Here is a 27023-nt window from a genome sequence, read left to right as displayed (position 1 = left end):
AAAGCTTGTGCTCCTGGAGCAGAAGTATATCCAAGTGACCAATCACTGCTGGCTGAAGTTCCTGTCTCAAGATGAGAAGGGACTATCATAATGATCTTTCCATCCACAGATGTGGGGAAACTAGCAATCAGGTTGCTCGCAGCTTTCACAGTGGAGAGTTTGAGCCAGAAGATGCCCCTTCCCATAAGGGCCACCTCCTCAATGTGGCTGTCCTCTAGCATGAGAGTGGACTGGAGCCAGTCCCTGATGGCTAATCCAGAGGGGGAATGTCCAATGACTCTACCATAGACAGAGGTAAGGGCAAAGTCATTGGCAACCTCCTGTACCCGAGATGATTGTTGCTCTGTCAAGATAACGCGGTAGGCATTTGGAGAGGGAGGGTCCGACTGGGCCTCCGGTTCCGGGCAGGGAGCCGCCATACCGCCAAGACAAACTGCGAGACCTTCGATGAAGAAGAGGCTGCCACCCAAAAAAAGGGGGGGCGGGGGATAGATGAGGGGGGTGGAGCCTGGGTGTGAGGAAGAAGGCTGAGGCGAAACGGGGCGACGCAAGTCGGGTAGGGGAAGCGGAGGCGCAGGCGAGGGCGGAGGCAGAGGCGGGGCAGGAAGGTTGGAGGACGGAGGGCGGAGGCGGGAGTGGAGGCAGGGGTCGAAGGTGAGGGGGAGGGATGGCGGTGGAAGCGAGGGCGGGAGGCCGGGAGGCGGAGGGGGCGGGGGTGGAGAGCGAGGGTGGGGCTGAGGATGGAGGGGGGGGGTGAAGAGGCGAGGGCGGGGAACGGCTGGGGTGGGGCGGGGCGGGGCGGGGCGGAAGGGCGGGAGGGGGCGGGGCGGAAGGACGGGAGGGGCGAGGGGGCGAGGCGGGAGGGCGGGAGGGACGAGGGGCGGGAGGGTGGGGAGCGAGGCGAGGGGCGGGGGAGGCGTTGCGAGGGCGAGGTGGAGAGCGAAGCGAGGGGCGAGGGGGGGGCAGGTGGAGAGCGCAGCGAGGGGCGAGGGGCAAGGGGGGGCGGGTGGAGAGCGAGGCGAGGGGGGAGTGTGGAGTGGCCTAGCGAGGGGCGAGGGGCGGGTGGGGAGCGAAGCGAGGGGCGGGGGAGGGCGTAGCGACAGGGCGGGGTGAGGCGGAGGGGCGAGGGGGTGAGGGCGTAGCAAGGGGGCGGGGTGAGGCGGAGGGGCGAGGGGGTGAGGGCGGAGAGGCGGGGGGGTGAGGGCGACGGAGGCGGGGGTGAGCTAGGGAGGTAGAGGCTGCGGGAGGGAGGGAGAGGGCTCGCAGGAGCTGGGCCATAAGTTTGATCTTACTTTTTCCCTCATTTCCTTAAGCAGTTTCCTGTTTTCTTCATAAAGAACCACACCTCGCCTACCCAGATCAGAGATGCCTCACGGCCTTCATTCACGAGGGGGTCCGACACAGAGAGTACTTACTCAAGCGACGGGACTTGGCCACGTCATCAGACACCACTCAGAGCAGGATCACAGAGTTCTTTCCATCGGGTGATATTGATCATCCAGTCTCTAGCCGCAAACGTGACAGAGACCCCGACCCGACAACCACAGCACGACACACGAGAGATCGAGGGGGGACACAGATCACTCTGGGGGACCTCCCGTCATTGTTTAGACTCGGGATATGTCCCACGAGAGTCACGGTGGCTCTGGTCTTGCGTCGAGCCTCGTCCAGAAGACTAAGACGCACAGCACCCCTTAACGGGCGCCAACGTCCCATCACCGACTATGCACCAGCCAGGGCGACAGGACATACGAAGGATTCCGCTCCGCTCCAGTCCTTTTCTTTTCATTGTTACATCCAGATGTATTTGATTATGTATGATCAGACTTAGGATTCAGCACGGGTGATGATGCTCGTTTCAGTAGCTCCACCCTTACTGTCATTTGTATCAGGTTTTCTTTCAGTCTCATACACCCATCGGTCTTCTGAAGACTCTACTAAATTTCTTTATTCTTTCTTTCTTCTCTCTTTTCACAAGTTAGTAGGACTCTTGTTGCAAGAAGAGCAGACAAGAAAGAACATGGCTACAAGGACTCGCGAGCATGCCATGCTTTTTAAGTTTAAGCCCAAAGGGAAAGGGCAGCAAAAGCAACATGGAAATCAGCCCACACATCAGCATAAAGCTGATTCAGAACAACCCTCTTATCAGGCTAAAGGTGATGCAAATAAGCCTAAGAGGAAAGGCATCTGTCACTACTGCAAGAAGCCAAGACATTACATTGGTAAATGCAAGAAGTGAATAGCTAAGGAAAAGAAAAGGGATTCAAGTATGGTTGTCTCAGATGCATCGTCTCCTAATGCACATGATGGAGGGGATGTTATAGCCAACTTTGTCAAAGAGCACTATGCCTTTTTGTCATGCATTTCAGATTTTCCAGTGGCTAGTCCAAATACTACATCCACTCTTGAGGATGACCCATATGCTTTCTTGACTTGTAGCTATGACCCTTCAAAGGATGCATGCTCTTTCAGTGTCAATGAGAGATTGAACACTTGGTATTTTAATAGTGGTGCTTCTAAGCACATCACTTCTAGGAAGTGTCTTTTTGCATCTCTGCATGTACCACCTGCTAAAAAGAAGGTGACATGTGCAAACAATTCTTCTTCTTCAGTGTGTGGAGTGGGTAACATCATACTCACATCCACGAATGGCACAGATTTTAGAATTACAGATGTTCTTTATGTGCCACGTATAAAGAAGAATTCGCTTCAATGTCCTACAATCCTGCCTCTCATAAGATTTTTGTGAGTAGAGATGTTATTTTTTCAGAGAATTCAGCACATACACATGCTGAATTTACTATTCCAGCGTCTTTAGATGATGTTTTTGAGGGGATGCTTCCTATAGCTTTTGGTTCCCCAGCTGAGATTCATTTTGAAAATCAGAATTTACAGCAACCTCCTCTTGATCCACATTCCCCGATTCAACCACATGCTGATTTTGTTCCTCCATAGGGTGTGGATGAAGTTGTCAAGAGATTCAAGAGATACATGCAGCCAAAACAGATCCGAATTGGTTGCTACAGGCTCTCAGGGAGAGTAGGCTTGAGGCACCTTTGCCTGGCAGGACTCGTGGTGCAGTAAGGCACGCACGGGGCTCTTTCGGTTGAGACAGCTTATGCAGGTACTCTTCTTGATGAAGAAGAACCTGACTCTTTTGAAGAAGCCAAGGATAATGTGCATTGGATGCATGCCATGCACAATGAATTGCAGTCCATTATTAAGAAAAATCAGACTTGGGATGTTGTGGATTTGCCACCAGGGAAACATGCCATTGGTACCAAATGGAAAAGGAAGCCACATGGGTCCATTGAGAGGTACAAGGCACGGCTGGTTGCCAAAGGCTATGCTTACAAAAAGGGCATAGATTAAGAGGAGACTTTTGCTCCTATATCCCGGATGACCACCATAAGGTCAGTTATTGCCATGGCTGCAAAATTTGTTTGGAATGTCCATCAATTGGACATAAAAACAGCTTTCCTTCATGGGGACTTGCAGGAAGAGGTTTATGTCAAACAACCTCCTGGATTTGAACTTTCTGGCAATGCACTTTAAGTTTGCAAGCTGAATAAAGCTTTATATGGGCTGAAACAGGCCCCACGTACATGGTATGCCAAGATTGATGCCGTCCTAGCAAGTAAGGGGTTACACAATAGTCCCACGGAGAGCACCCTCTACATCAAGAAGGATGGGGGGGATATTTTGGTCATCATTCTTTATGTAGATGACATGTTGCTCATAGGGTCAAATGAGGAAATAATTGCAGATTTCAAAGCTGAGTTGAAAGCTGAAGTTGACATGACAGATTTTGACATGTTTATTTTCTATTTGGGGATCCAATTCATACAAGACAAACGTGGCATCGTTATGTCTCAATCCGAGTATGTGCAAAAGCTCTTGGATAGGTTCAACATGCAAGATTGTAAGCCTATAGCCACTCCCATGGAGCCGGGGCAGAAGCTTGCTATGTATGATACAGGTGAATCAGTGGATGTCACTTTACAGCCAGCCTGTTGGATGCCTCATAGGCCCGATATTCAGTATGCATTATCTCAGGTGAGCAAGTATATGCACAGCCCAAAGACAACACATTGGCAGGCTGTAAAACGCATGTTCCGTTATTTGCAAGGCACAAAGTCTTATGGCTTGATGTTTACCAAGGGGGGTGACTTGCAGATGCATGCTTACAGTGACTCAGATTGGGCTGGAGACTATAATACCATGCAATCCAAGTAAGACTCCATACAGAGTAGATGCAAAGCAGAAAGGAAAGGTCCTCTGCATAGCAGGCTATGTTCCCGGATCTGCCTATGATGAGACATACCAAGATGCCACCAGTAAAATGGTATCCACTGGAAGCAATATCGTGCTTCTCTAAGGAGAAGCAATTGTAAAATTATTGCCATATTGCAATGCAAGGATAGGTCATATGTGAATTAAGGGCGAGCCAGACCAGATCCAAACGCACTGAAGGATAGTTAGATGCTAAGGAACTAGCGAAAGAAAAGACATTGGCAGAAAGTGATAGAGCAAAAAGATAAACAAGAACGGCGGATGGCACAGCATGCAGACCTATACTTGGAAGAAACATGAGTTGTTGAAGGGTAATTGACCACAAACTATCCCAGGTGAATATACTTGAAGGATCAGGGGACTTTGCTGCAAACTGCTATGCAGCATGAATCAGCTACCAGCCTCAGAGAGTTGAATGTCCCCTGCAGTGCATGGCAACACAAAACAGGCAACAAGGGGCAGCAATGCCCAGTTGAAAAGGAAGCCAAGTGATGAAGAAGTGACAAGAGACGATATAAGAAAAGACATTTGTAGATGGAAAATGCCCAGCTTTTACTGATGCAATCATGAACATCATCGAGGATGCCACCTGACAGTACAGAATAGGAAGCAACAGAAGGAGAAGTCAAATTGTACGATAGCCAAGGCAATTTGTACAGTTGACTAAACGGAGGAGAAAACAAGGATATTTAACCTTTTTATTAGGGAGTGTCTATAAAAAAACTCTACAACTCTTATGTTACTTTCAACTCTACTACCCAGACACAAACCCCTGCCAAGTGCGCTCAACCCTAAAACAACAAAAAGTTTCAAGACAATGAGTATGGCGGCAATCCGAAGGGAAAGGCAGAATCGAAACGAGAAACATGCCCTCAAGCAGAGTATCACTCCAATAGTAGGACATTTAAATGTCAAAGCATCCCCTCTATGGTACAAGAACCATCCCTACTCAAAACAGAAAGCAATGGCATAAAACATGCGGCAAACTATTATTAAATGGGGATGATTAAGAGGCGGAATGAGAAAAACATACAGACCTTGCAGTTAGGATAACTTGCCTAATAGGAGAAAGAAGACTATACAACCTGCAGTCCACAAGAAGTTGAAGGCTCACCTGAAAGAGATGAACTGTCATTTAAAGTGCAAGGTAAGATACACACGTACCGTAGGATTTATAACCAATGTAGTGCAGATCTAGTCACACATCTGAAAGGTGGATGGCATTACTCCTGTTGAAGATTGATCAGTCTGATAGGGCACATCAGTGTGGCAATTTCCTAAGAAAGGGTGGATATAGTAGATTCCAAGCCCTGACTTAATGGCATTTCCTTTAGAACTGCTATCGATGCATCAACTCAGTACATTTTCTTACTGGAAGTTGCCAATCAAAGTGTACTACAGAATATCAGAGCAAGTAGCAGTTGTTCCACAGAAGCTTTTGTCTCAAAAGGCAACAGGTCAAACTTTACCAATTTACAATGCATTGTCTTTAATTTGTACCTCCATCGGGAAAAACCGAGGCATATGGGTTTCAGCAATTCCTCACCCAGCAAAAGGATACTCGTCTATACCCACATTTTGAGGTGATGAAGCATCAAAGCAAACATTCCTAGACATACAAAATTACAACAAAGCATGGAGCTATGGTCCTAGTTTTCATACAAAGATTGTGGAACCAATTATCCCATTGAGCATCAGTATCACTTACAGATTTCTGCAGCGACACATAATCACAGAGTATAAGTAGTCCACCAGCAATTATAACCTTCAAAAACTCCTGAATACAGTGCAACCCTCTGCATACATCGGTAAATTCCTCTTTCCTTCCACTGTCAAAAACTTTGACCTGCAACTAAGAAAAGTCAGATTCTGTACCTAATAACAAGCAAAGCACAGATCCTACTAAACTGTTTATGCTAAACCTTCATAATAAATCCACAAAATCAGGCCAAAACAACCCACTCAAACCCAAGCCCCACAGAGAAATAAACATTTCAGCAGGAATATACCAAACCCCAATTCATGGGTCTACTTGCAAATAGAATACAAGAAAAAGGATCGTTTGCATGTCTTATTGTAAACACTAGACCCCACAATGATGTCTTGGTGGTTTACAAAAGCGTTCCAAGGCTTCTTTACTTTGCCAAACACATGAATTCGATCAAGGGCGATTCTTTGCTGCAATTAGCTATCCTTAATAACAGGATTTGTATAGGACATATTACTCTGAACTCGCAACATGTAAGCAGTGTTAAAGGCATCAATGCATTCTGCCAACTGTGTGTACAGGCAAAGATGCAGACAAAACCATGTCAAATTGAAAAAAATCTAAAGATAATATAAATGCAGAACAGAACTTACCCCAATGGTACTTGCAGACAGAGCCACATGATAAAGTCGTTCCAACCTCAAAGCAGACATTTGGTCTTCCAGTAGCGAAGCCCAGTCTTGTATTGTGTCAGCTTTCATTGTAGCAGAATGCAAAGTAGACATATCATCATCATTAAAATTTGATGGAGCTACGATATTCACATTGCCTTTCAACCTACTGAGTGATTGCACTGAAAGCAGTAGCTCGGATATAACTTTGTCATATTGCTCCATAAACTCTTGATGAGGCCTCCCACTTTGGCCTTCTTTGCTCATGTTTGATACACACTGTTCCTTGAAGTCCTTGTACATCTCCAAGCCCTTCAATATCGTCAATGAATGTGAGAGACTTTTCATCTCATACCCTTCGATGCAATTTAATGATAACTTAGATCATCCAGACACTTTGTCTGGTTAATTGTAAGAATAATTACCTGGCACAAGAGTTTATACAGAGACTCAAGCACACGACCAGATTCAGTCATATCACCATCTCCTTGAAAGCAGGCATTATCGAGAGTGACCTTTGCCTCCATCACACCTATGAAATTTTCCACTAATGCATCTTTCATATTGGGTGTGATCAGAGTAGGCCATGATGATTCTACCTCATCCACACGAATTAACTCGACACCTGGAACTAGCAGGTTATCAAGTTTGTGCTGCAAAAGAAAACAAAACAAATGATGTAGAGACCTTACACAAGATGCAGTAATTATGTGTGTAGCAATGCTACAAACCTTGCAAAAGCTCAATGTGCTTGCCACCCTCCCCAATGCATCCTTAACCATCGCCATTTCAGAGGTTCCACTATCCAATGGACAGCTCTGCACTGTATTTGCCATCTTATAGAATAGAGAAGCCTCTGAACAAATGTTGCAAAGAGAGTCCAAAAGATCCTGAAAGACGGACAAGAGTCATCAATGGTTCCTAAGAAAAAGGAAGCAGTCCTGATCAGCTTTTACAAACGACAAAAAAGTCCATCCTTCCCTATACCTTTTGGAGCCACATATATTTTCGCACCCCGCTTTGCTCCCCTACTTTTATTGAACCACTCAAGTCGCCTGCAGACAAGAAGCATTATAATTACCACATTGTAGTTACCTTACTTCATTAAAACAGGATGGGTAGAAATATGATGCAAAAGAACAGGAGTCAACCGCTTGCAAAGCAACATTTTTATGATAAATCCGAAAGACGGTAATTGAAAATAAAGGCACATTCCAATGAAAGGGCCAGCAAAAAATGTAAACCCTCTTTTTGCCGGTTAGCCTCGTACGACAAGAAGCATGGGACAGACAGCATTCTTGAAATATAAAAATTAACATCGATGAAAACTTGGAAATTGTGCTTCGCAGCAGTACTGAGTTGTGCAGCTCTACTATTAAACCCAAAATTCTTGTGTACATAGGAGAGTTTCAGGAAAAAGACTTCCCCCATATAAATTAAACAACAATTGCACCCCACATTTTTACAGAAAAGTTCATAATTTTCGTCATATGATAGCTTCAGCTCCTATTACGTGTACAGCATCAAATCTTGCATGATATTAGTGTCTCAAAAATTTTAATGCACATGCAACTGCCAAAAAGTTTCTTTTCCCAAGTAGGATACTTGAACTCGGCATAAGCTTCTTAATTTCAAAAGCAAATGGCATAATGCTGCTCCTTTTGCCACAAATCACCGAAAATTTAATGTTAGACTGAAAGTGTCATAGGATCCACAATTCGCAACATCACAGCTGTGGAAGTTTGAAAACTGTACTCCAGTTCATCCCTCCATACAATTAACAGGATTGCTCTTCCCCTTCTAGCTTTTTCATCCCATTTGAGGTTAAGGGTGCCACTATCTTGGCATAATCCCTAATAGACAAACCTAACAAACTAATAAAAGCAGAACAGATTTTAACAAGAGTATCATTCTAGAGACTAGCCACTCTAGAAAATTCATAATCTTGTCATAATTGATGTGAATTCCATCTGTGAACATTAAGAGCAAGACACAGAGTATCATTCTAGGGACTAGCCACTCTAGAAAATTCATAATCTTGTCATATTCGATGTGAATTCCATCTGTAAACATTAAGAGCAAGACACGGGAGTTTAGTACTAAGGAAGTCACACTTTGTCTCCTTAGCATAGACTTACTCTACACCACTATGTGCTCTAGAGAGCTTTCCAAAATAAGATATGAACAAATTGTTCATCTATTGCTAGAAAGTCACAAGAGCATTGCTTAACGCAAAGCCATCACATAAAACCCAAGCTGACCATACCTCAGTGGATTCTTGTGAACATTCTCTACTTTATCCTGATTTAAAGTATCTTGATCGCAAGTCAAGCTTAGTTAAAGACTTTGCCTCATGCAGTCTATCCATTAAATCATCCATTCTAGGTAATGGGTATTTATCCTTGATAATCAGCTTTTTCATACCTTTACAGTCCATAAATAAGTGCATACAAATGTCTTTCTTGAACCCCCCTCTCTGCCTGAGCCACCTGCAGCCCCGAAGCTAGCACAGACCTCCCCCGCGCCTATCCCTCCTGGCCCGGCGGAGGGGAGAGGCCCTTCCCCGCAGAAGGCCAGCACCACTCCAGCTTGTTCGACAGCCATCACCCCTCTCTCTGGTTCAGATTCCTCATCCTCGTCCCCACACCCTCTACCTTTGGAGTTTTACCGAGCAGGACCTTGGGATTATCTGGATGCAGTGGCTATTGGCTCCTTCCCTGCATACCTAGACATCAGCATCTTCTTCCTCCGCGAGGGGGCGGAGGGTAAGGTGTCCGTCCTTGCCCCCCAGCTATTCCTTCACTATCACCAGTGACGGGAATGAGCAATGGACGAATGAACATGTTTGGGAGATGATTCGAGATCAGTCCCAGGAGCAGGTGCAGGACTGGATTGGTAGCAGAGCAGCAGAGCTTCTTCAGCAGCAGTGGAAGGAGGGTGACGTTCGTCTGAGATGGCGCCACAACGCCAAACGATTCCGCCTTTTGGTCATTATTCGGCCGCCTCTGGAGTGGGTCTACGCAGAAGGGCTCCGCCCGTGGAGGACCTCAGAGGAAGCGGGCTTCTACAGTATTTCCCTGGCAGAGGCGTCGAGCTGGTTAGAGAGAGCTTACAACCATGGGACGAAGGGCCTCTCCCCTATGGGTTCGATGATCCGGCCTCTCCTTCGAAACCCTCACAGAAGCGCCTTCGTCTGCACACTAGACATCCTCCGACCACCTCGACATCGACCGCAAGCAGACAGATGTTTGTGGCCCATCTCCCTTCTTCATGAGTATACGCATTATCTCTTGGAACGTCAACCACTCATCAGGAACCCGCGGCCCCAGGAAGATGGTGCTCAGACAGGAGCTCCAGCCAGCCTTGGTGGGAAGGGTAGATGTGCTCCTATTGCAGGAACACAAGCTTTCGGCTTCTCAGACCAGTATTTGTGGGAAGGTCCTCACAGGACGCTCCCACACCTACTGAGAACCTTCGATTGGCGAGCAGGGGAGGAGCGTGGGTGTCTGTACCTCCATCAACGCTTCTCTAGTTCAGCATGTGTGTGGTTTTGGCACTCTGATCCCAGGACGTGCGCTTTGGGTGGGCTTAAATATTGAGGGATCCCGTATTGGCATCCTCAATATCTATGCCCCGACCGACCTCAGACGGAGAGCCGCTTTTTGGAGCTCTTTGACAGACTTGTTGCCACAGATGGATTCTTGGATTGTAGGAGGGGACTTCAACAACCTTGAGACCCTAGAGGATCAGCAAGGACGGGGCCTAGAGTTCCTCGGTATAGCTCAGGCAGAGCACGTAGATTGGGACTCCTTCCTGTTCACAGTGGGAGGTCGGGACAGCTGAAGGGAGCCTTCCTTTCGCAGATGGACAGGGAGTCTGGACTTCTCTTGGGGTTACAGGAGGGAGGGAGGTAGACTTTTGGAGTGGCTAGACCGTTTCTATGTCAGCGATTGGGCGCTTGGCAGAGGTGGAGAGTCAGGAGTGGTTCCAGGGACGACACTCTCAGACCATGCCCCAGTCATCCTAGTCCTGGACTCAGCCTCTCACTCCTCACCTCCACGCTCATGCCGGATCCCAGACTCCATCTACTCCAGAGCAACGGTTCGCAGCAGGATAGTGGACTTGTGGGAGCAAGATTGGGACCCCATGGGGAATATGGCAGCACAGGTAGCTTAGGCGCTTGCCGAGTCTAGTCTCATCTGTCAACAGGAGGCGATTTAGGTCAGGCAGCAGAGGTGGGCGAAGGAGAGGGGTCTCAGACGAGATCTCACCTCGATTCAGCGGATGCAGCAGTCTTCTCCAGGCTCTGAGGAGCTCAAACGGTAGGAGGTTCGAGCCCGAGCCATGCTAGAGGAGATCACCCAGCGACGCTCAGAGTTCTCGTTTCATGCTTCCAAGTCCTTCTGGGCTAGGAAAGGCGACAGGATGTGCAGAGAGTTCTTCAAGACTCATGGCCAGAGGTCAGCAGGGGAACAGCTCCGATCTCTTAGAGCGCAGGATGGTAGTGTCAGGACAGATCCAGACGAGGTTCGGGACTTGGCGACAGATTTCTACAGATCCCTATTCCAGCAGGAGCCCCCAGACCCTCGTGGCCGCCTATGCAGGGAGGAGGTGTGGAGGTATACACCGCTGCTCGTGCAGCCTAGCATGAGTGATTCCCTTCTCGCCCCTTTCACCGTGGCAGAGATGCAAGATGCGGTGAGCGCTATTGATGGGCAGAACTGCCCAGGTGAGGATGGCCTCTCTAGTGCTTTCTTCACCACCTTCTGGGAGGAGGTCCACCAGCCCTTGCTCGCATCCTTCCAGCATATCTTCTCCAACTTGATATGCCTCATCCCCAAAGGGGGGGACCGTCAGGAGATCAGACAGTGGCGCCCTATCACCCTCCTCCCGACTGCCTACAAAATCGGGCACTTCCTTTGGTCTGGCTCAGATGGTTCCGCCACCACCAGAGCCCGGGTCGCCTGGCAGACGGTCATTCTCCCCCAAACAGAGGGCGGCCTTGGCATCATAGATCCAGAATTGCAGAGTCAGGCACTACTTGGCAAGTTAGTCATCCGCGGTCTGACCCCAGGAGGGCAGACGTGGAAGCTCTTGCTTCAACATGGTCTCAGCGCATGTACCCCCCAAAGAGGGGGTGATTGGCAGCCATCTATCCGGTGGATCTTCACTTCTGCCCCATTGACTCAGCCCTGTTCCCCCTTCCTCCGTAGCCTCGTCTCGGTCTGGAGGAAGTTGCGACACAGCATCTCCCAGGTTTCCCCTGGCTGTCGAGAGGAGAGAGACAGACAGCCCCTGATTTGGAGCAGCCAGGTGACAGATGATATAGGTCGCCAGCTTGGAGAGAGATCCCATATCCCTTGGGCGCTCTGGGCGCGTGGGCTCGCGCGCTCGCTCCAGGTTTGGAGGGACGTCTACAACCAACTGAGCCCAGGCGAGCTGGCAGCAGCAGTAGGTACGGCACGTGGGATCCAGGCTCGGCGAGCGGAGATCGATGCTGCCATTCCTGCAGGTTGGAGGATTCTCATGGTCACCAGATAGCTCTTCCCGAGAGATGAGAGGTGGCTAGGACAGTTCACACCCCGGGGCATTCCTTTGGTGGTTGCACGACTTTTCTCCGACTCCTCGATCCACTTCTTCTCCGTCGCCGATGATAGCCGCCTCCAGAGCAGAGAGGCTGTGATCAACCCCCAACTACCCTGGCAGCGCCTTCGCATCATAGGGCTGCAAGGGAAAACGTGGCATATAGACCCCCTGATTATGCAGGACCAAGACTGGAGACTCTGGATTTGGGAGGGTCGTTCCTTGACAGAGGTGGAGTGGGACCCAAGGGAGTGGCACTGGCCACCATTGGAGACCTCAGAGAACCCTACCCCCTTCTTCTCTTACAGTGTGCGTACTGGTAGGCGTGCTCTTGGGGCTCTCCAGTGCGGGCTACCCACACAGGCACATAGTTGGTATGCCCAAGGGATATCTCTGGTCTTTCTTCGCACATTCTGGAAGACTCTTTGGGCAAGCTGGCGGCCAAGGAAGATCTCTTACTTTCTTTGGATGGTGGCACACAAGGGGCTACCAGTTGGCAGCTGGCTGAGGCAAATGGGGCAGGAGGGGCACTGCCAGATGTGTTTTCAGGAGGAGTCGTCCCTAAAGCACTGCCTTTGGAGCTGCTCGCATGCGCAGACAGTTTGGAAGGGAGTCATGGGGATCTTAGCGAGGGCTGCACCCGAGCTAGGACCGATAACTTGGGGAGCCGTTTGCTGGTGCAGCACCGAGATGGGACATCACTTGGCTTATGAGTTCTCTAGGCAGGATCCAGTCTTCTTCATCACGCAGGCCACCTGGGCATACATGGACATCTTCCCTTGGCATCTGACAGAGACAGATGCAGGAGCGATGACTCGGCACCCAGTTTGGGAGATCATAGGGAGCATTGCAGGCTGGCATATCTGGACTTCCAGATGCACGCAGACCGTAGGAGATCAGGCTTCTTCTGCTACCCAGACCTAGCAGACATTTGGAGCACGATCATTCACACGCTCAAGGGTCAGTGGGATCAGATTTAGGGGGAGTCCCGGGCAGGGAAGGAAAAGAGACGGCGCTTCCTTCGCGACTGGGACCACCGGGAGCTGTTCTTCCAGCACTCTGCTCAGAGTCTTCAGTGGCATTACGCCCCCCCACCGTGGCTGTTTGTCCACTCTCCGATGATTATTCCCTGAGAGGCTTGTAATTAGCATTTCGGCTCCTCGGGCTGTATCCATTTTGAGATTGCAGCCCGCTGGCCTTTAGGCCCTCTTGTACTCTCGTTTTCAAGTAATATAACTAGCACTACTTTTTGCGCGAAAAAAAAAAAAAAAAGAAAAAGATCTGCCAGCCCAATAACTTCAACCGCACATCAGAGGATAAAATTAATTGCTTCCAAAACAACTTGCCAAAATGTATGTAAGTTATACTTACCAAACCTGCCAATGTGACTTGTGATACGGTGGAGGGCCACCAGGTTCAAGGAAAATTTATAAGCAAACTCCCTCTGTCTGCGCTGAACATACAGTAAATGCTCGGTGTATGCAGTTGCTGCAGCCACCTGCAAGAAAGCATCCAAATACAGTGTAACAGAATGCTAAAAAGATACAGCAAGGAAGTATCAAGAGTTACTAAGCTATAGAAAAGCATACCTCTTGCAGGGTAAGATCCTTGCTGAAATTCAGTGAGTTTTGGCGCAAGTGTTGAAGAAGGGCTATATTTCTGAAATAGTAATGGGTACCTCTTTTCCATACAGAGGAACCATAATGCAGTTGAGCTACTACAAACCTAGGGACCATAGTATTATCCTCATCCGCAATCTCTTGTATCCAGAAATCAAGGAGGCTATTTACCTCTGATGGAGACTGTAGTAAGTAAGACTTAGGATCACGCTCCTCCTGCATACATACAAACATTCAACTTTAAAATATTTAAAATAGGGGGAAACCTATATCATCTCAACCACTGCACCACCCTCTTAAGACGAATGCCGTATGTTATCATCAGCACAAATATAACAGACACCCTTTACATTTACCTTTGGAATTGCAGATCGGTGATGTGATAAGCCGATATGGCGAAGAGCCTTTAAAAGATCCACCAAAGCCTTTTTCTTTGTCATGCGCTTCTTCTCACCTTCTCTCAACTCAGCAGATCGTGTGATGACTGTCTTACCAAGATCCTCAAGTGCATCTGTGCCTCTTTGACGACCCTGACTCGCAGGTTCTGCAAACACACTGCTTTTTAACAAGCTCCAAACTTTTGGCAGGAGAGAGGGTAGCTTTTTGTGATATACACCAGGAGCCCCTGCAGTGATAAAGGTTATTCAATCGACCATCAATATTGGAAATTTAATATAAGATCTGATTGTACCCACCAAAGGATTCCATTTCTCGTATCAGCATTCATTGCAGAATGATATCAAACCATCCAAAGAACAATTCACTTAGTACTTACCCATACTTTTCAAAGAAAAGTTAATCAGTTTCTCCACAATTTCTTGTAAGAGTGTTTGCCACAGCTCACTGAAATTCGAGCTGCACGTATCAAGGCCATTAACATGTTTTGTAAACCTAGCAAACATACATGCATGCCACAAAAGTATAATAATATCAACAAAAAATTTGGTACAACACTCACTTTTCGGTTTTCTTATCATCACCACCACGGAATTGCTCAGCACTTGCTGACTCTAGCCTGTACAGTTTCTCTTCATTTTCCAAATGATTTAATTTGGATACATTTTCCACGATATTCACTCGACCCTTCTCATTCAAAAGTTCCAGTACAGGCCTCCTAAACACATCCTGCACAAACCTTTCACATTAGCTCTCTCTCTCTCTCTCTCTCTCTCTCAGCCCGCCTCGCCCTCCCTCCACCTTCCCTCTCAGCCCGCGCCCCCTCCTCCACCTTCTCAGCCCCTCTCCCTCTCCGTACGTAACTCTCCGTACAGCCAGTCCGTCACTCTCCATACAGCAGCCCGTACCTCCCCATCCGTACCTCTCCGTCAGCAGCCCGTACCAGCCCATCAGCAGTCCGCACCTCTCCGTACAACCCATCAGCAGTCCATACCGTACCTCTCTGTCAGCAGCCCATACCAGCCCATCAGCAGTCCGTACCTCTCCTTCAGCAGCCCGTACCTCTCTGTACAACCCGTCAGCAGCAGCCCTCCACCTGTCAGCCCTTTGCCTCAGCCAGCAGTTACCTCAGCTAGCAGCAAACACACTAACCCTAACCCCGAGTTGGGTTAAACCCCCAACCCAACCCGGGGGTTAGGTTAAGCTAGGGGATTCAATAGACAACCAATTATGGATTGGCCTACCCTCTCCTCCAAGTCCCCCTCAACTCCTTCGACCTCCATTAGGACTCGGTACGCTACAGTTGCAGCCATGACACCCTCTCCATATGCACGGAATTACCAACAAGAAGGTTCAAAACGACCCATCCTTGGGCAACAAGATCAGATTTTTTTATCTGCACCAGGCAGTCAGAGAGCTACGATTGGAACTGGTAGAAGTAAAGGCTTGGCTTCACATCCTGGAAGGGCCTGGTAGGCAGGAGTAATTGATGAGGCTGTAAATCTGGAAGGATTGCCCCCCTACTCCGCAGCTAGTCTCTACAGTCAAAGATCTTGTTCACATTGAAGTACAAACTGCTAAGAAGGAAGTGACTGTGGAAGTGGACACCAAAGCAAGTAAGTCTGATACTCAAGCAAAGATTAAAGAACACGAAGCTAGATGTTATAATGCACTGAAGATTAGAATAGGGGGACTCCCACAAGATTGGTACAAAGAGGACACATATAGTGAAAGATTGACAAAGATCAAAGCAAGCTTGCCCAAGATTGAATGGGTGGATGATGATGAGCAGGATGATGACTCCTCCAGGCCAGCTTCTATTATGCACTATAAAGGTCATGCAATCCTTACAATGAAGTCAAAAGATATTCGGATCAAGCTTCTTCGACAATCTTACAAGTTGAAGGGTACCAAAGTATGGGTGGCAGAGGAGCTTACACAAGCTCAACTCAAGAATAAGGCTGCCAGAAAGGATGGAAAATGGGGAGTTTACCATGAAGGCGTAGCCCTAATCAAAGAGTTTAAATCAAAACCAAAAGACTCTCAGTCTTAAACTGATGTATGGTTGTTTACTCTTTTAGACTATTATCTAGGTACTCTAAAATAATGGGGGTTGCATTTGCACTCCTTGGGAGCTGCCATGTGCCCTCCCTAAAGCAGATGTACTAGAGGGTTTCTTGCTGTCCCATAGACCTTTTGGTCTCCAGTCGAAGTTAATGCACATATCTGCGGCATAGAAAGGTTGTAAGCATGACAGACCTGCAAGAGCACATCTACTATTTCCAATAGGAAATACGTGAGCTCAAGCTTAGAATTGTAGCTCTAGAAAGGAAACACAATGATATGGAAGGGACAGGCAAGCAGGAATTTATTCAAGAAGTGTTGCAAAAATGCAATTCATCTCCACCAACACCTCAGCTGGTATCCACAGTGAAGGAACTGATCATAACGCAAGTAAGTTCTATCAAGCAGGAGATGATTGCAAATGTCAATAACAAAGTCAACAAAGCTGATTTATACATGGAGGTTAAAGAGCAGCAAACCAGAGTACAAATAAAATGATACTGCGCATCGGGGGTTGCAAGATGGATGCATTGGAGGCGGTGAGGAGGGTCTTATAGAAGACAGGATATTATGCCTCAAGAAAGAAATATCACAAATCGATTGGGATGAAGACGACATAAGCGATGTTACTCAAAAAGAAACACAAGCACAGGTACACTTCAATGAAAGGGCAGCAAGACATAAGATTCTCAGACAAACACGCAAGCTAAAGGGTACAAGAATTTGGGTATCTGAGGAGCTCACTCCAAGCCAGCTCAAACAAAGACACGTCGAACTCACAACAGTGAAGGAAGCACACAAGGAAGGTAAATGGGCAGTCTATCGGGATGGACAAGCTTTGATTCGAGATTTCAAATCTAACCCCAAAGACTCTCAATCTTACACTGATGTTATCCAAGCCATTTTTCTAAGATACAATTAGTATTTAGTCATGCATCTAAATAATTGGGGCTGAGCTGCCTTGAGCACTCCCTAACCTCTCTAGGTATCCAGATGTGTCTGCCCAGCCTACTATGAGATCCGAGGGCGCTACCACTGCCTTTTTTAGGAGAGGCACGGCTTTGGCCCACTCTCACGACTAATACACTTCCAAGACCAGGCCTGTATTGGGCTCTACCTAATGGAGATGCGACGACACACAGAGACGCTACTACGACATATCCGATAGCAGCATGATGGGACCACCACACCAAGGGATACTGAGGTAGACCAAGCGCAGAGATAGGTTACGGATTTCTATGCATTTGACTCAACTCCAGGGCACTCTGGGGTAGAGGAGGAGGAGCTAGTATAGCATTTTAGTACTCAATATACCATTTTAGTATAGAGATATATGGATCGGTGGAGAGAGCAGACACAACACTGCTGGACGAGGGACACAGAGACCGTACACGACGCGACAGGCGATCAAAGCACACACGATCGAGGTTTGACCTATTTCAGCTCTCCTCAGGGGAGATCAACAGAGGCGAGGTGTCACCCTTGACATAGCCCATCGGATCCAGAGATCTAGGAGACCACGCCCTCCACCACCACGGGAGACAGCCCGACAAAAGCAGATACGTGAGCTCTTTGCATCTCATCAGAGAGCCACCATGGAGCCTAGATACGTGGAGCCGGTTCATGCACTTGGGACTCTAGCTCTGAGCACTTGAGATTTTCATGCCACTGTGAAGCCGGTTCATGCACTTGGGACCCTAGCTCTGAGCACTTGATATTGTCATGCCACCCTCATGCTATTTTGCTACCTTTTTGCTATTTTGTACTAGTATAGCATTTTAGTACTCACCAAGTGCCTTAGTGAGCCCTTTGCCCCAACCCACAGTGGTCTATATGACTTACTTCATTTCGTACCTCGTCCCATAGGCCCGCGAGGCCTCCTGCGGACGTTAATATATCTTTATTTATTTCTTTCTTTCTCTCACGACACACTACACTTCCAGATAGTAGACAACGATCTATCACAAGCTTATTGCCTGCACAGCCTAGCCCGTCACCGGGCCTACTTTGATGTTTCATGATGTGTGTGTGCTGTATTGTACTGTATTGGATCAGGCCGTATCTGCTATGAGGATGATGATGTCAATGAGGACTATGACTATGGTAGAGCCGCTGCCAGGAGGTCACGTCATACTACACTTCTAGATAATAGACAATGATCTATCATGGGTGGCCTTTTGCCTACAAAGCCTATCCCATCACCGGGCCTACTTTGATGTTTCATGCCGTATGTGTGCGTTGTATTGTATTGTATTGGATCGAACTGTATCTGCTATGATGATGATGATGTCAATGAGGACTATGACTATGGTGACATTGATGATGATGACATTTACTATGTCCTACACAGTTTCCTAGCATGGGTTAGGATGCTCGTTTAGTAGCTCTACCCTTTTGATCATTGTATCAGGTTTTCTATTAGTTCATGACCCATCAGACTTTAATAACCTTTCTTTCTTTCTTTCTTTCTTTCTCTGTGTGTGAAAAGACTTGGCATCCTTGCAGGACACCATGCAAGGTAAGCACACTGAGTTTACACAAAAAGTCACTCAAGAAGGAGCTGCAATTCTAAAATAGAGAGACGTGATTAAAAAGGCTCAGCTGCCCCCAAGAAGAAGTTCATCTCGGATGCTGTGGAAGAAGCTTTAAATGTTTTGGTTCGAGGCCTCGAAGTGGGAGACACTCCAATGGTAGATGCCAAGACTTTGTTCACCAAAATGGGTATTAATCTCATGTGCGAGTCAGCTTGGAGAGTAGGCAAGGCTGAGGCACCAACAAGACCACTTGTGATTAAACTACGGACAGCGATAGACAGGCCCACCCTCATGCAACTCTGAAAGGTACTAAGATTTGACAACTTCACTCTCCTACAAAAAGAGCACCAGAGTGAGGGAATAGTGCACGTGATGGCGGCAAGAGTGGCAGGGAAATAGGCTGCCTACAAGGATGACAAAGTGATCATTCAAGAGAGAGACGATAGGGGTGACAAAAACAGCACCCTTTGGTCCGATCCAAGGGTTTCTTGGAAACATACACCGGCAGGGCCTAGACCACATCTTCACCCTGAGGGCTATCAATGAAGCGGCGAGGTCGAGACGTCTGAACGTCTATGCTTGCTTTGTAAACTTTGGGAAGGCCTTCGACACGATTCCACGATCTCGCTTAATCAAAAAGCTACAGAAGATGCAGATTCCACATATTATGATTTAGGAAGTGAGGAGCCTATACGAATCCATCAAAAGGAGAGTTTGCACCCCACGAGGTCTATCGGATTGGGTTGAGAACACAATCGGGGTAAAGCAGGGATGTTCCCTCTCAGCGACTCCCTCCGAGCTTTACATTGATGAGATCACATCTTTTATAAACCGCCTCGAACGCGAGGGATCACTATTGGCAGACTTGATGATACAAATACTACTATATGCAGACGACATAGTCCTCATATCATCTTCAGCAAAGGAATTGCAAATACACCTGGAGGCCCTACAGATGTTCTGCCGAGAGAGAGACCTAATAGTCAACCTTGGGAAACCAAGGTTACGATCTTAACACCTTACATGTAGTGCTACACCGACATAGCTTCACTTACCGAGGTGAGCCAATGGAGATAGTGTAGTCCTACACATACCTAGGGGCAAGATTCACAGGCCCAGTTTTCATGATAAGCATTCAGCTAGAGCAATACTCACACTAGAGCGAGTTGCCTTGGCCCGTCTAGAGATGCAGCGCTTCTAGGCACACTTCCAGAACATGCCTACGAGGAGTTAGCTCTTCGACACCCTAGAGAGGTCGACTGCCATGTACGCAACACCTCTTTGGGGGAGTGATCGTCCAGTGGTGGAGTGGAGGAGATATGAGCGGCTCCAGTGGGGTCTAGGATGATTCAGAGTAAGCCCTTAGTTCCTCATCAAATAGTACAGGCAAAGTTTGCCATGACATCCCTCAAGGTTGGTGCCATTTTTTAGACAGTGACATACCTCCACAGAATTTGGACCCCACCCTATTGAGTGTGGGATAGGGGCTCAGTTTTGGGAACCGAGGAGTTGGAGCCTCTACAGGACTTGACCTCCAGTCAATGGAGCAGAAGCTAGAGGAAGGGGCATGTGATATAGGATGCATATCTTGACCTTGAGGCTGGCTGGCTCTCGCGGTGTTCTCGGGGTGGCTCAATGTACTTTGCCACGTGGAGGTGAGCTACTAGCTCAAACACTGTAAGTTGTTTGCAGGATTGTCTTGCAGCATTTAGGATTTTAGTTCGAAGTTGAACCCCTCCAGAGTCATACGTTTACTTGACTTAGTTTGGGGGTATTTCATTTGGTATAAGAGCCCGCATGTTCCTAATAAAAATAGCCAGAAGAGGTTTGAAAACATCCTAGTTGAACAAGCACAGTTGTGGAAGAAACTATGTCTTTGTCATAAAGCTGACTTTGGAATTTTGGAGCATCATCGGCTGATTTGGAATTTCTTCTTTAAAGTAGTACATACTAGGACCTTTGAAGGGTTGAAGAGCCTATGATTTCAGCAAGAAAGCTTCATCTTGTGGTAGCAAGTTCTACAAGCACTTCCTTCCAGGAGTTGGGACGTTGCTCTAGAATGATTGAGAAGATCACTTATTTGTCAATCAATGGCCTTGTGTTTCGGTATAAACAGCAAAAAAGGGACAGGTCAAGAGATGCGCACATTAATGTATCAGCTGCTGCTGGGCTGTTGTGCCCTAATGTTTATGGCTGTACATGGCTGCATAGGTCTTGGTATGGAGATTGCCCTGTCTACGGTGGATTACAAAGACATGTTGAAGATTGGATTGCCTAATGCAGTTAGAGAATGCCAGTATTCCAGAAACTCATCTCATGGCAGTAACTGCATAGCAAAAAGAGCTGGCACTATTTGCCGATGCTTTTTGGCGTGGATCACCTAGGATAGGCTGCTTAGGTCACCTATCTTTCAGTGTGAGACATGCAAGTACATAGAACTCCTACTAGACTTCAGTGGAAGAATTTGCATGGATGCATGTTGGTGGGAGTGCTATAGGGCTTCAGCTAGAGACCATGCATGTCGTCAAATTCGCAGCATCTGCGTGATTTAGAGGTAGGTGCCTAAAAATAGGGACATGCGGCTCTCCCTGCCTCAATCCTCAGCTGATGGGCTTTTTTTGTATTTCTGATTTTAGTCTAGTATAGTACTCAGCAAAGAGTCTTAGCGAGCCCTTTGCCTCATCCCTTTGTGGCTTGTAAGACCATGTGTCACTTTGTTAATATACTTTGTCTCACAGGCCTGCGAGGCCTTTTGAAGACGTTTATACATCTCTCTCTCCGTATAGCAGAGGTCCTCTCCATAATATATAATATATATGTTATGATATATATATAGATATACATATACATATACATACTCTCTCTCTCTCTCTCTCTCTCTCTCTCTCTCTCTCTCTCTCAACATCCAGTTGGCACAGATAGAGCAACCTGTGAAGCTAAGCTTCTATCGGGACCACTGCCTACGCATCTCTGAGGAGGGTTTCATTGTCCCGCCAAGGTACACTCTGATCCACATACCACACTCACTTAGGATTTCCATTGGACAGTTCCGTGTGTCATCGCATCAACTATCCCCAGAGAGAGCCATATCTGCACATTATGTGAGCGGCATGAGGTTGAGTCAGAGGAGCACTTTGCCTTCGGTTGCCCAGTCTACTACAAGATCCGAGGACGATACCACTACCTTTTCAGAGACGGATTAGAGGGGCTCTCCAGACTCCTGTCATACACAGATCAAAGGTGCCTTGCTTGTCATTCACGAGACGATCCGACATAAAGAGCATCTCATCAAAGGGCAAGAAGCCTTGTTTGGTCCATCCTAGAGTATGATCACAAAGTTCTTCTTGCCAGAGCATGCTGCCCCCCCGACCACAAATAGCAAGAGAGGCAAAGAGCCCAAGACCGAGACGCGGCACACTCAACAACGCGGACACACACACACTAGCTGACATTTCTTCTATTTTCAGACCTGGGATATGGCCGACAGGGGTTACTATGGCATTCGTCAGACGTAGAATAGCCACCAGGAGGGCACGACAGCTACTCCTCCAGACAGCAGGCAGTGATCTATTACGGGCTTCTTTCCTACACTTCCTAGTCCGTCATCGGGTGTACCTTGACTTTTTCATACCCTGTGTGTGCCGCATTGTATTGGATTAGATTGCATCTATTATGAGGAGGATGCCAGGGATGTCTTTGACTATGGTGGCATGTATGATGATAGCATTGACTATGTCTACACAGTTATCTCTAGCATGGGTTAGGATGCTCACTTAGTAGCTCCACCCTATTGCTCATTGTATCACGTTCTCTATCGGTCTATTCTATCAGTCTCATAGACCCATCGGTCTTTGGTAGACTTTAATAAACTTTCTTTCTTTCTTTCTCTCTCTCTTGTGCGCCAGATTGGGGATCTTCTACTAGCTCATGCTATTGCATAAGGTGGCATTACATTGCATTACATTGCACCACATAGGTTTTTTTCTTCTTATAATTAAGTGTATAAACCCACTGCTGTTAGAGCTCCCACCTATTGTACTTCATTTTCCCCTTGTTCATCATCGATGAGAGTTTTACCTTTGTGTTATTTTATCCCCTTGTAACATGAGACAAGTAGTGTATGCAATCTCATCCCTTTGTGTTCTCCTATCGCACTATGCCCAATCCCAATACAGCAACACAAAGACTAGCAGAGTCAAGCAGGCCAGTGATGCATTAATACCAGCTTGTTAAGATCTATTGATACATTAATACCAGCAGGTCAGTTATGCATTAATACCAGCTTATTAAGACAGCATGAAGATCTATTGAAATCCTGAGAAGAAACTACCTTGTATTTGCTCACAAGTTTGAAAACCTTCCTATGAGTATTTCCTACAGAAGAAACCAAAGAATAGTAACCGCGGTCATCCCACTTGCACAACCGTGTAAAGTCATCCAGCTCACGTTTAATACTCGCCTTTTCAGAAACAATAGATTCCTCAATCCTGAAAGAAAGAAACACAATACATGCATAAAATTAACCACTTACAGTCATATTCTGAATAATTCAATGCGTTGGAACGTTAGTGTCTATAGAATGGAAATCCAGTACCCAATTAGGAACTGAGAAAGATCAAAGAGTCAGTGTACAAGGGGCTGATAAACACTTACCAAGGTACGAACTGTAAATAATAATTGAATATATTGTACAAAATTCTTGAGAGCCTCTCCACCACAGCACTGCATCATAAGCATCATCATAGTTGTTATTGCAAATTTAATAAACTTGCCGAAAAGGAACATGAAGCAATTGTGTACATAGGTTTAAAATTGTGACATGAATATAGTTGTCATTGGAATCTAAAGTATGGCATTGCATGACAATGAAAACAAACATAAAAATGCAGGGATTCACAGACATCAGATAGCACTGCGGATCAAGGGCTTATGGAGTGATATATGCTTCTGGATCTGATGCTGGTACTAGGTAGGTCGATCTCTTATGAATCAGGCCATAAGCCAAAAGTGAGAGAAGACATTATTGGACATTGAATGTGCTTTAACTTCCAAGTGTTTATTTTCCACAACCCAATTCACATGCTCAGAACAGATCAGAACTGTGGGACACAGGTCAAAATAGAGCTACAATGGACAAAACTTGGAACGTAACACATGCAAATTGCACAGTTGAATTATGGGGATTTGCTACTATAATGAACTACGTGTTAGACCCTCAGGCGTCCACGTGTAATCCACGATACACCCAACAGTCTGCACTGGGTACATGGATCCCACACCCTGCCCCATCGCCATGCAGAGGTCTAGAACATCCGAAAGTCCCCGAGGGAGATATGGACCTGATACTCCCACCTTTATACTAGGCACATGTAGGCACTCCTTTGTATACATTGTCCCATTTGCCATATGTCATGGACCCTTTTTAAGTCTCCACTACATACCCACGAGGGAGAGGGCTAAATTCCCAACACCCCCTCATAGACCTAACTCTGCTGCCAAATTTATGTGGAATCGGAACGGGGCACCCCCGCAGTACACAGGTTGACCTGCCACAGGTTGCCACATCCCACAACAGCATGTGCAGCACTTCAGCAAGATGTGGAGCGCAACATTCAACAGTCTCAATTTACACCCAGCCATGTGTCATCATGCGCAATAGTCACCAGCTCATAGTCCACTGAGAATCCAGCTCTGATACCAAGTTAGAACGCAGGCGTACTTAAGTAAATGTGGGTTCATGCATTTGTCCATTTTAAAGGGCCTCCAACCATCTCAAAATGTTGTCTTCACTGTCAGCTACAACTCCAAGGCAACAAAGCAATTCTCCTGTTTACCAAAAAGATGATAGAGAGCATTTATAAATCGATGAATGAACCGCAGTGCTTGGATGTCTTGCAAACATGCAAGGACCGATACGCAAAAGAACTTAAGAGGAAGTATTGTTGAAACATTGATCATTGTACTGAGATCATTGGTACTTATCTCAAATTGACTATTCAGGTAATAGCGTAATCGCATAGACCACCTTAGGTAATTTGCGCACATAATTTTCATAGTAAAGGGAATTCAAGGATTGCCCGCTCATTTCCTATTCCATTCTATGTTTTTGAATCTACTTTCTACATCTTAACAATACCAAACTGGAGGTACACCTACCAGTCCGTAAAGCTGCAATTGGATTCAGGCTACTACTGACTAAGCCTCATCCAGCAACCCGTAAGAACCTTAAAAGATTCCACTAGGCATAATTGCTGAATACCTATACAAAGTGGGCAACAACCAAATCTTGCACAGAAAATTTTGCTTTCATTTTTTAGAGTCTGGGAAAAAGACTGTGTTCAGAACATCAATCAACATTCAACTTGTAGTCAAACAAAAGCTTCACTGCTTCTTATCAATCATTTGCTGGTGCATAGGGCCTAGCCATACAGTCATCCCTAGTAAAGTGGAGCTGACCTTCTCTGCCCCCCCCCAACACACACACATACATACGTGTGTGTGTCCTCTGATCACATTGTGTACCACTTGGGCTATCTTATTGGTTGGCATATTTCTTTGCCACAGGAAAGGCTATGGCTACTAAGAAGCTATTTCACATTATTATGGCCTATGTGCAGTTTCGCTTGTCATTAATTCCTTGGTCGTTTACAGATATTGAGAAATTCATATCGAGGGCAATAGAATGCCTTTGGTGCACAGAAATTGTCATAAGATACTTCGTCTTCTTAATTACAATATAATTGATCACCCAAAATGAATGGAGGTTTAAATTATTTGAACCTTAACACTCATGTGATAGATTGCAAGCTACGCTTTTGCTTACTTTTCTGGAGCAGCGTCAGCCGTGGACACTTATGCTCTCATGCCTGATTGCCTTACTCCGTACTGATGCCTTTGGCCATCAGATTCCTACTCTTGCGGATCTTATTTTTGGGCATCTACATGGCTGTATTCCTGGCTGTGCATTTTCTACTCATTTGCTCCATGATTGGCAGCTTCTTTCGGCACATTTGCATTGGTTAGTCCGTCCTCTGGATCCTGGAAATAGACTCCGTTCACAGAGTATTCATTGCAGCCATGTCTTTGATCCCCCGTTAGCTCATCTTCAGCCTAGAAAGGGTTTTTTTACATTGATTGGATATCTCCACGGTAGATGATGTGGTGGTTGATCGGGGTCTTACACTTTCTTTTCCACAAGCCAGGAGGCAATTTTCTTTGGGGATGCATCACAAGCATATTTGGCGTTTCTCACTACCATGTTGCATCCATTTCAGCCTGTCTCTTACTGATCTTTCTCTGATGGATTGGAAGTTTGATTGAGGCATTCTGGGTTATTCCCTTTTCCATTTACGCATCTTAGTGCCAAAAAAGCTTATCATCTTCTACTCTCACAGCTATGGATTCAGGAGCGTGGGCTTTTTATTTGGCATCTTGACAAAACACTTGCTTGGTGGAAGGTTTTTCTTGGCCATATTTGGAACAGTAAGCTCCCTCTCAGCTGGTTATGGCATTGTTTGGTGGGTGCACTACTGGTGGGCTCTTTCGTGGCTGCTAGGCTCCTCAGCTTGCCCGTATCGTTTACATCGGAGGGAGACAGTCCCGCATCTGCTTTGAATTTGCCAAGTTGTCTGTGATATTCTTCCCAGATTGGGGACTTCTCTTCATGCCCGATTTCCTAGCATCTCTTTTGGCAGGCAGTTTTGGTTATTTGGAAGATATGCCTCTACACCGGACTATGTTCATTTCTTCCATTGGTGTCGTCGTTGAGCATCGTGGGCTTATGTCATGCCCATAACTCTCAGATGTACGGGCACTCCTCTGCGGATATTTATCACTTGTTCCGTTCCTCCCTGCGTTGCTCCGTTCAGGACACGCATTTTATGGGAGATCTTCCTTCAATCCAACTAGAAGTGTTCGTCCAGGAGGTGGCATTGCACTAGGATTCTCATAGCTTCATCCATAAGGACCATTTGTGAAGCTCTTCGTGTTTGTTTCTCGGGAGAACTGACCTTGACAACGACCCTTGGTCTGGCAAGAAGGGCTCACATGGCAGCACCTTCGACCCCCACTGTGGTTAAGGTTATGCTCTCTCCGGAAGACAAGCAATAGGTCAAGTGTGAAGTAGAGGCTTTGCACAACAGGGCCCTGGTGGGTC

At 46.7% G+C, this 27023-nt stretch overlaps 1 protein-coding gene across 1 annotated transcript in view; it reads right to left on the bottom strand.

Annotated features, from left to right (window-relative positions):
• The window catches only part of LOC147902094 (midasin-like protein), a 193926-nt gene that overhangs the window by 23055 nt on the left and 143848 nt on the right, over positions 1-27023 (bottom strand). Inside the window, exons 60-71 of the mRNA XM_087374676.1 lie at positions 23522-23590; positions 23199-23355; positions 14833-14999; positions 14650-14729; positions 14231-14499; positions 13845-14090; positions 13627-13753; positions 7660-7727; positions 7404-7562; positions 7098-7325; positions 6655-6984; positions 6002-6139 (exon numbers count right to left, since the gene is read on the bottom strand). Coding sequence (XP_087230802.1) covers positions 6002-6139; positions 6655-6984; positions 7098-7325; positions 7404-7562; positions 7660-7727; positions 13627-13753; positions 13845-14090; positions 14231-14499; positions 14650-14729; positions 14833-14999; positions 23199-23355; positions 23522-23590 — 2038 coding nt within the window. The remainder of the gene's footprint in view (positions 1-6001; positions 6140-6654; positions 6985-7097; positions 7326-7403; positions 7563-7659; positions 7728-13626; positions 13754-13844; positions 14091-14230; positions 14500-14649; positions 14730-14832; positions 15000-23198; positions 23356-23521; positions 23591-27023) is intronic.

The sequence above is a fragment of the Dipteris shenzhenensis genome, chromosome 5, assembly GCF_047967505.1.
Source record: "Dipteris shenzhenensis isolate YYH24624 ecotype China chromosome 5, Dip_SZ_1.0, whole genome shotgun sequence".
Taxonomy (NCBI): domain Eukaryota; kingdom Viridiplantae; phylum Streptophyta; class Polypodiopsida; order Gleicheniales; family Dipteridaceae; genus Dipteris; species Dipteris shenzhenensis.
Note: the sequence above shows the minus strand (reverse complement) of the source record. Positions and strands in the feature narration are given on the sequence as shown.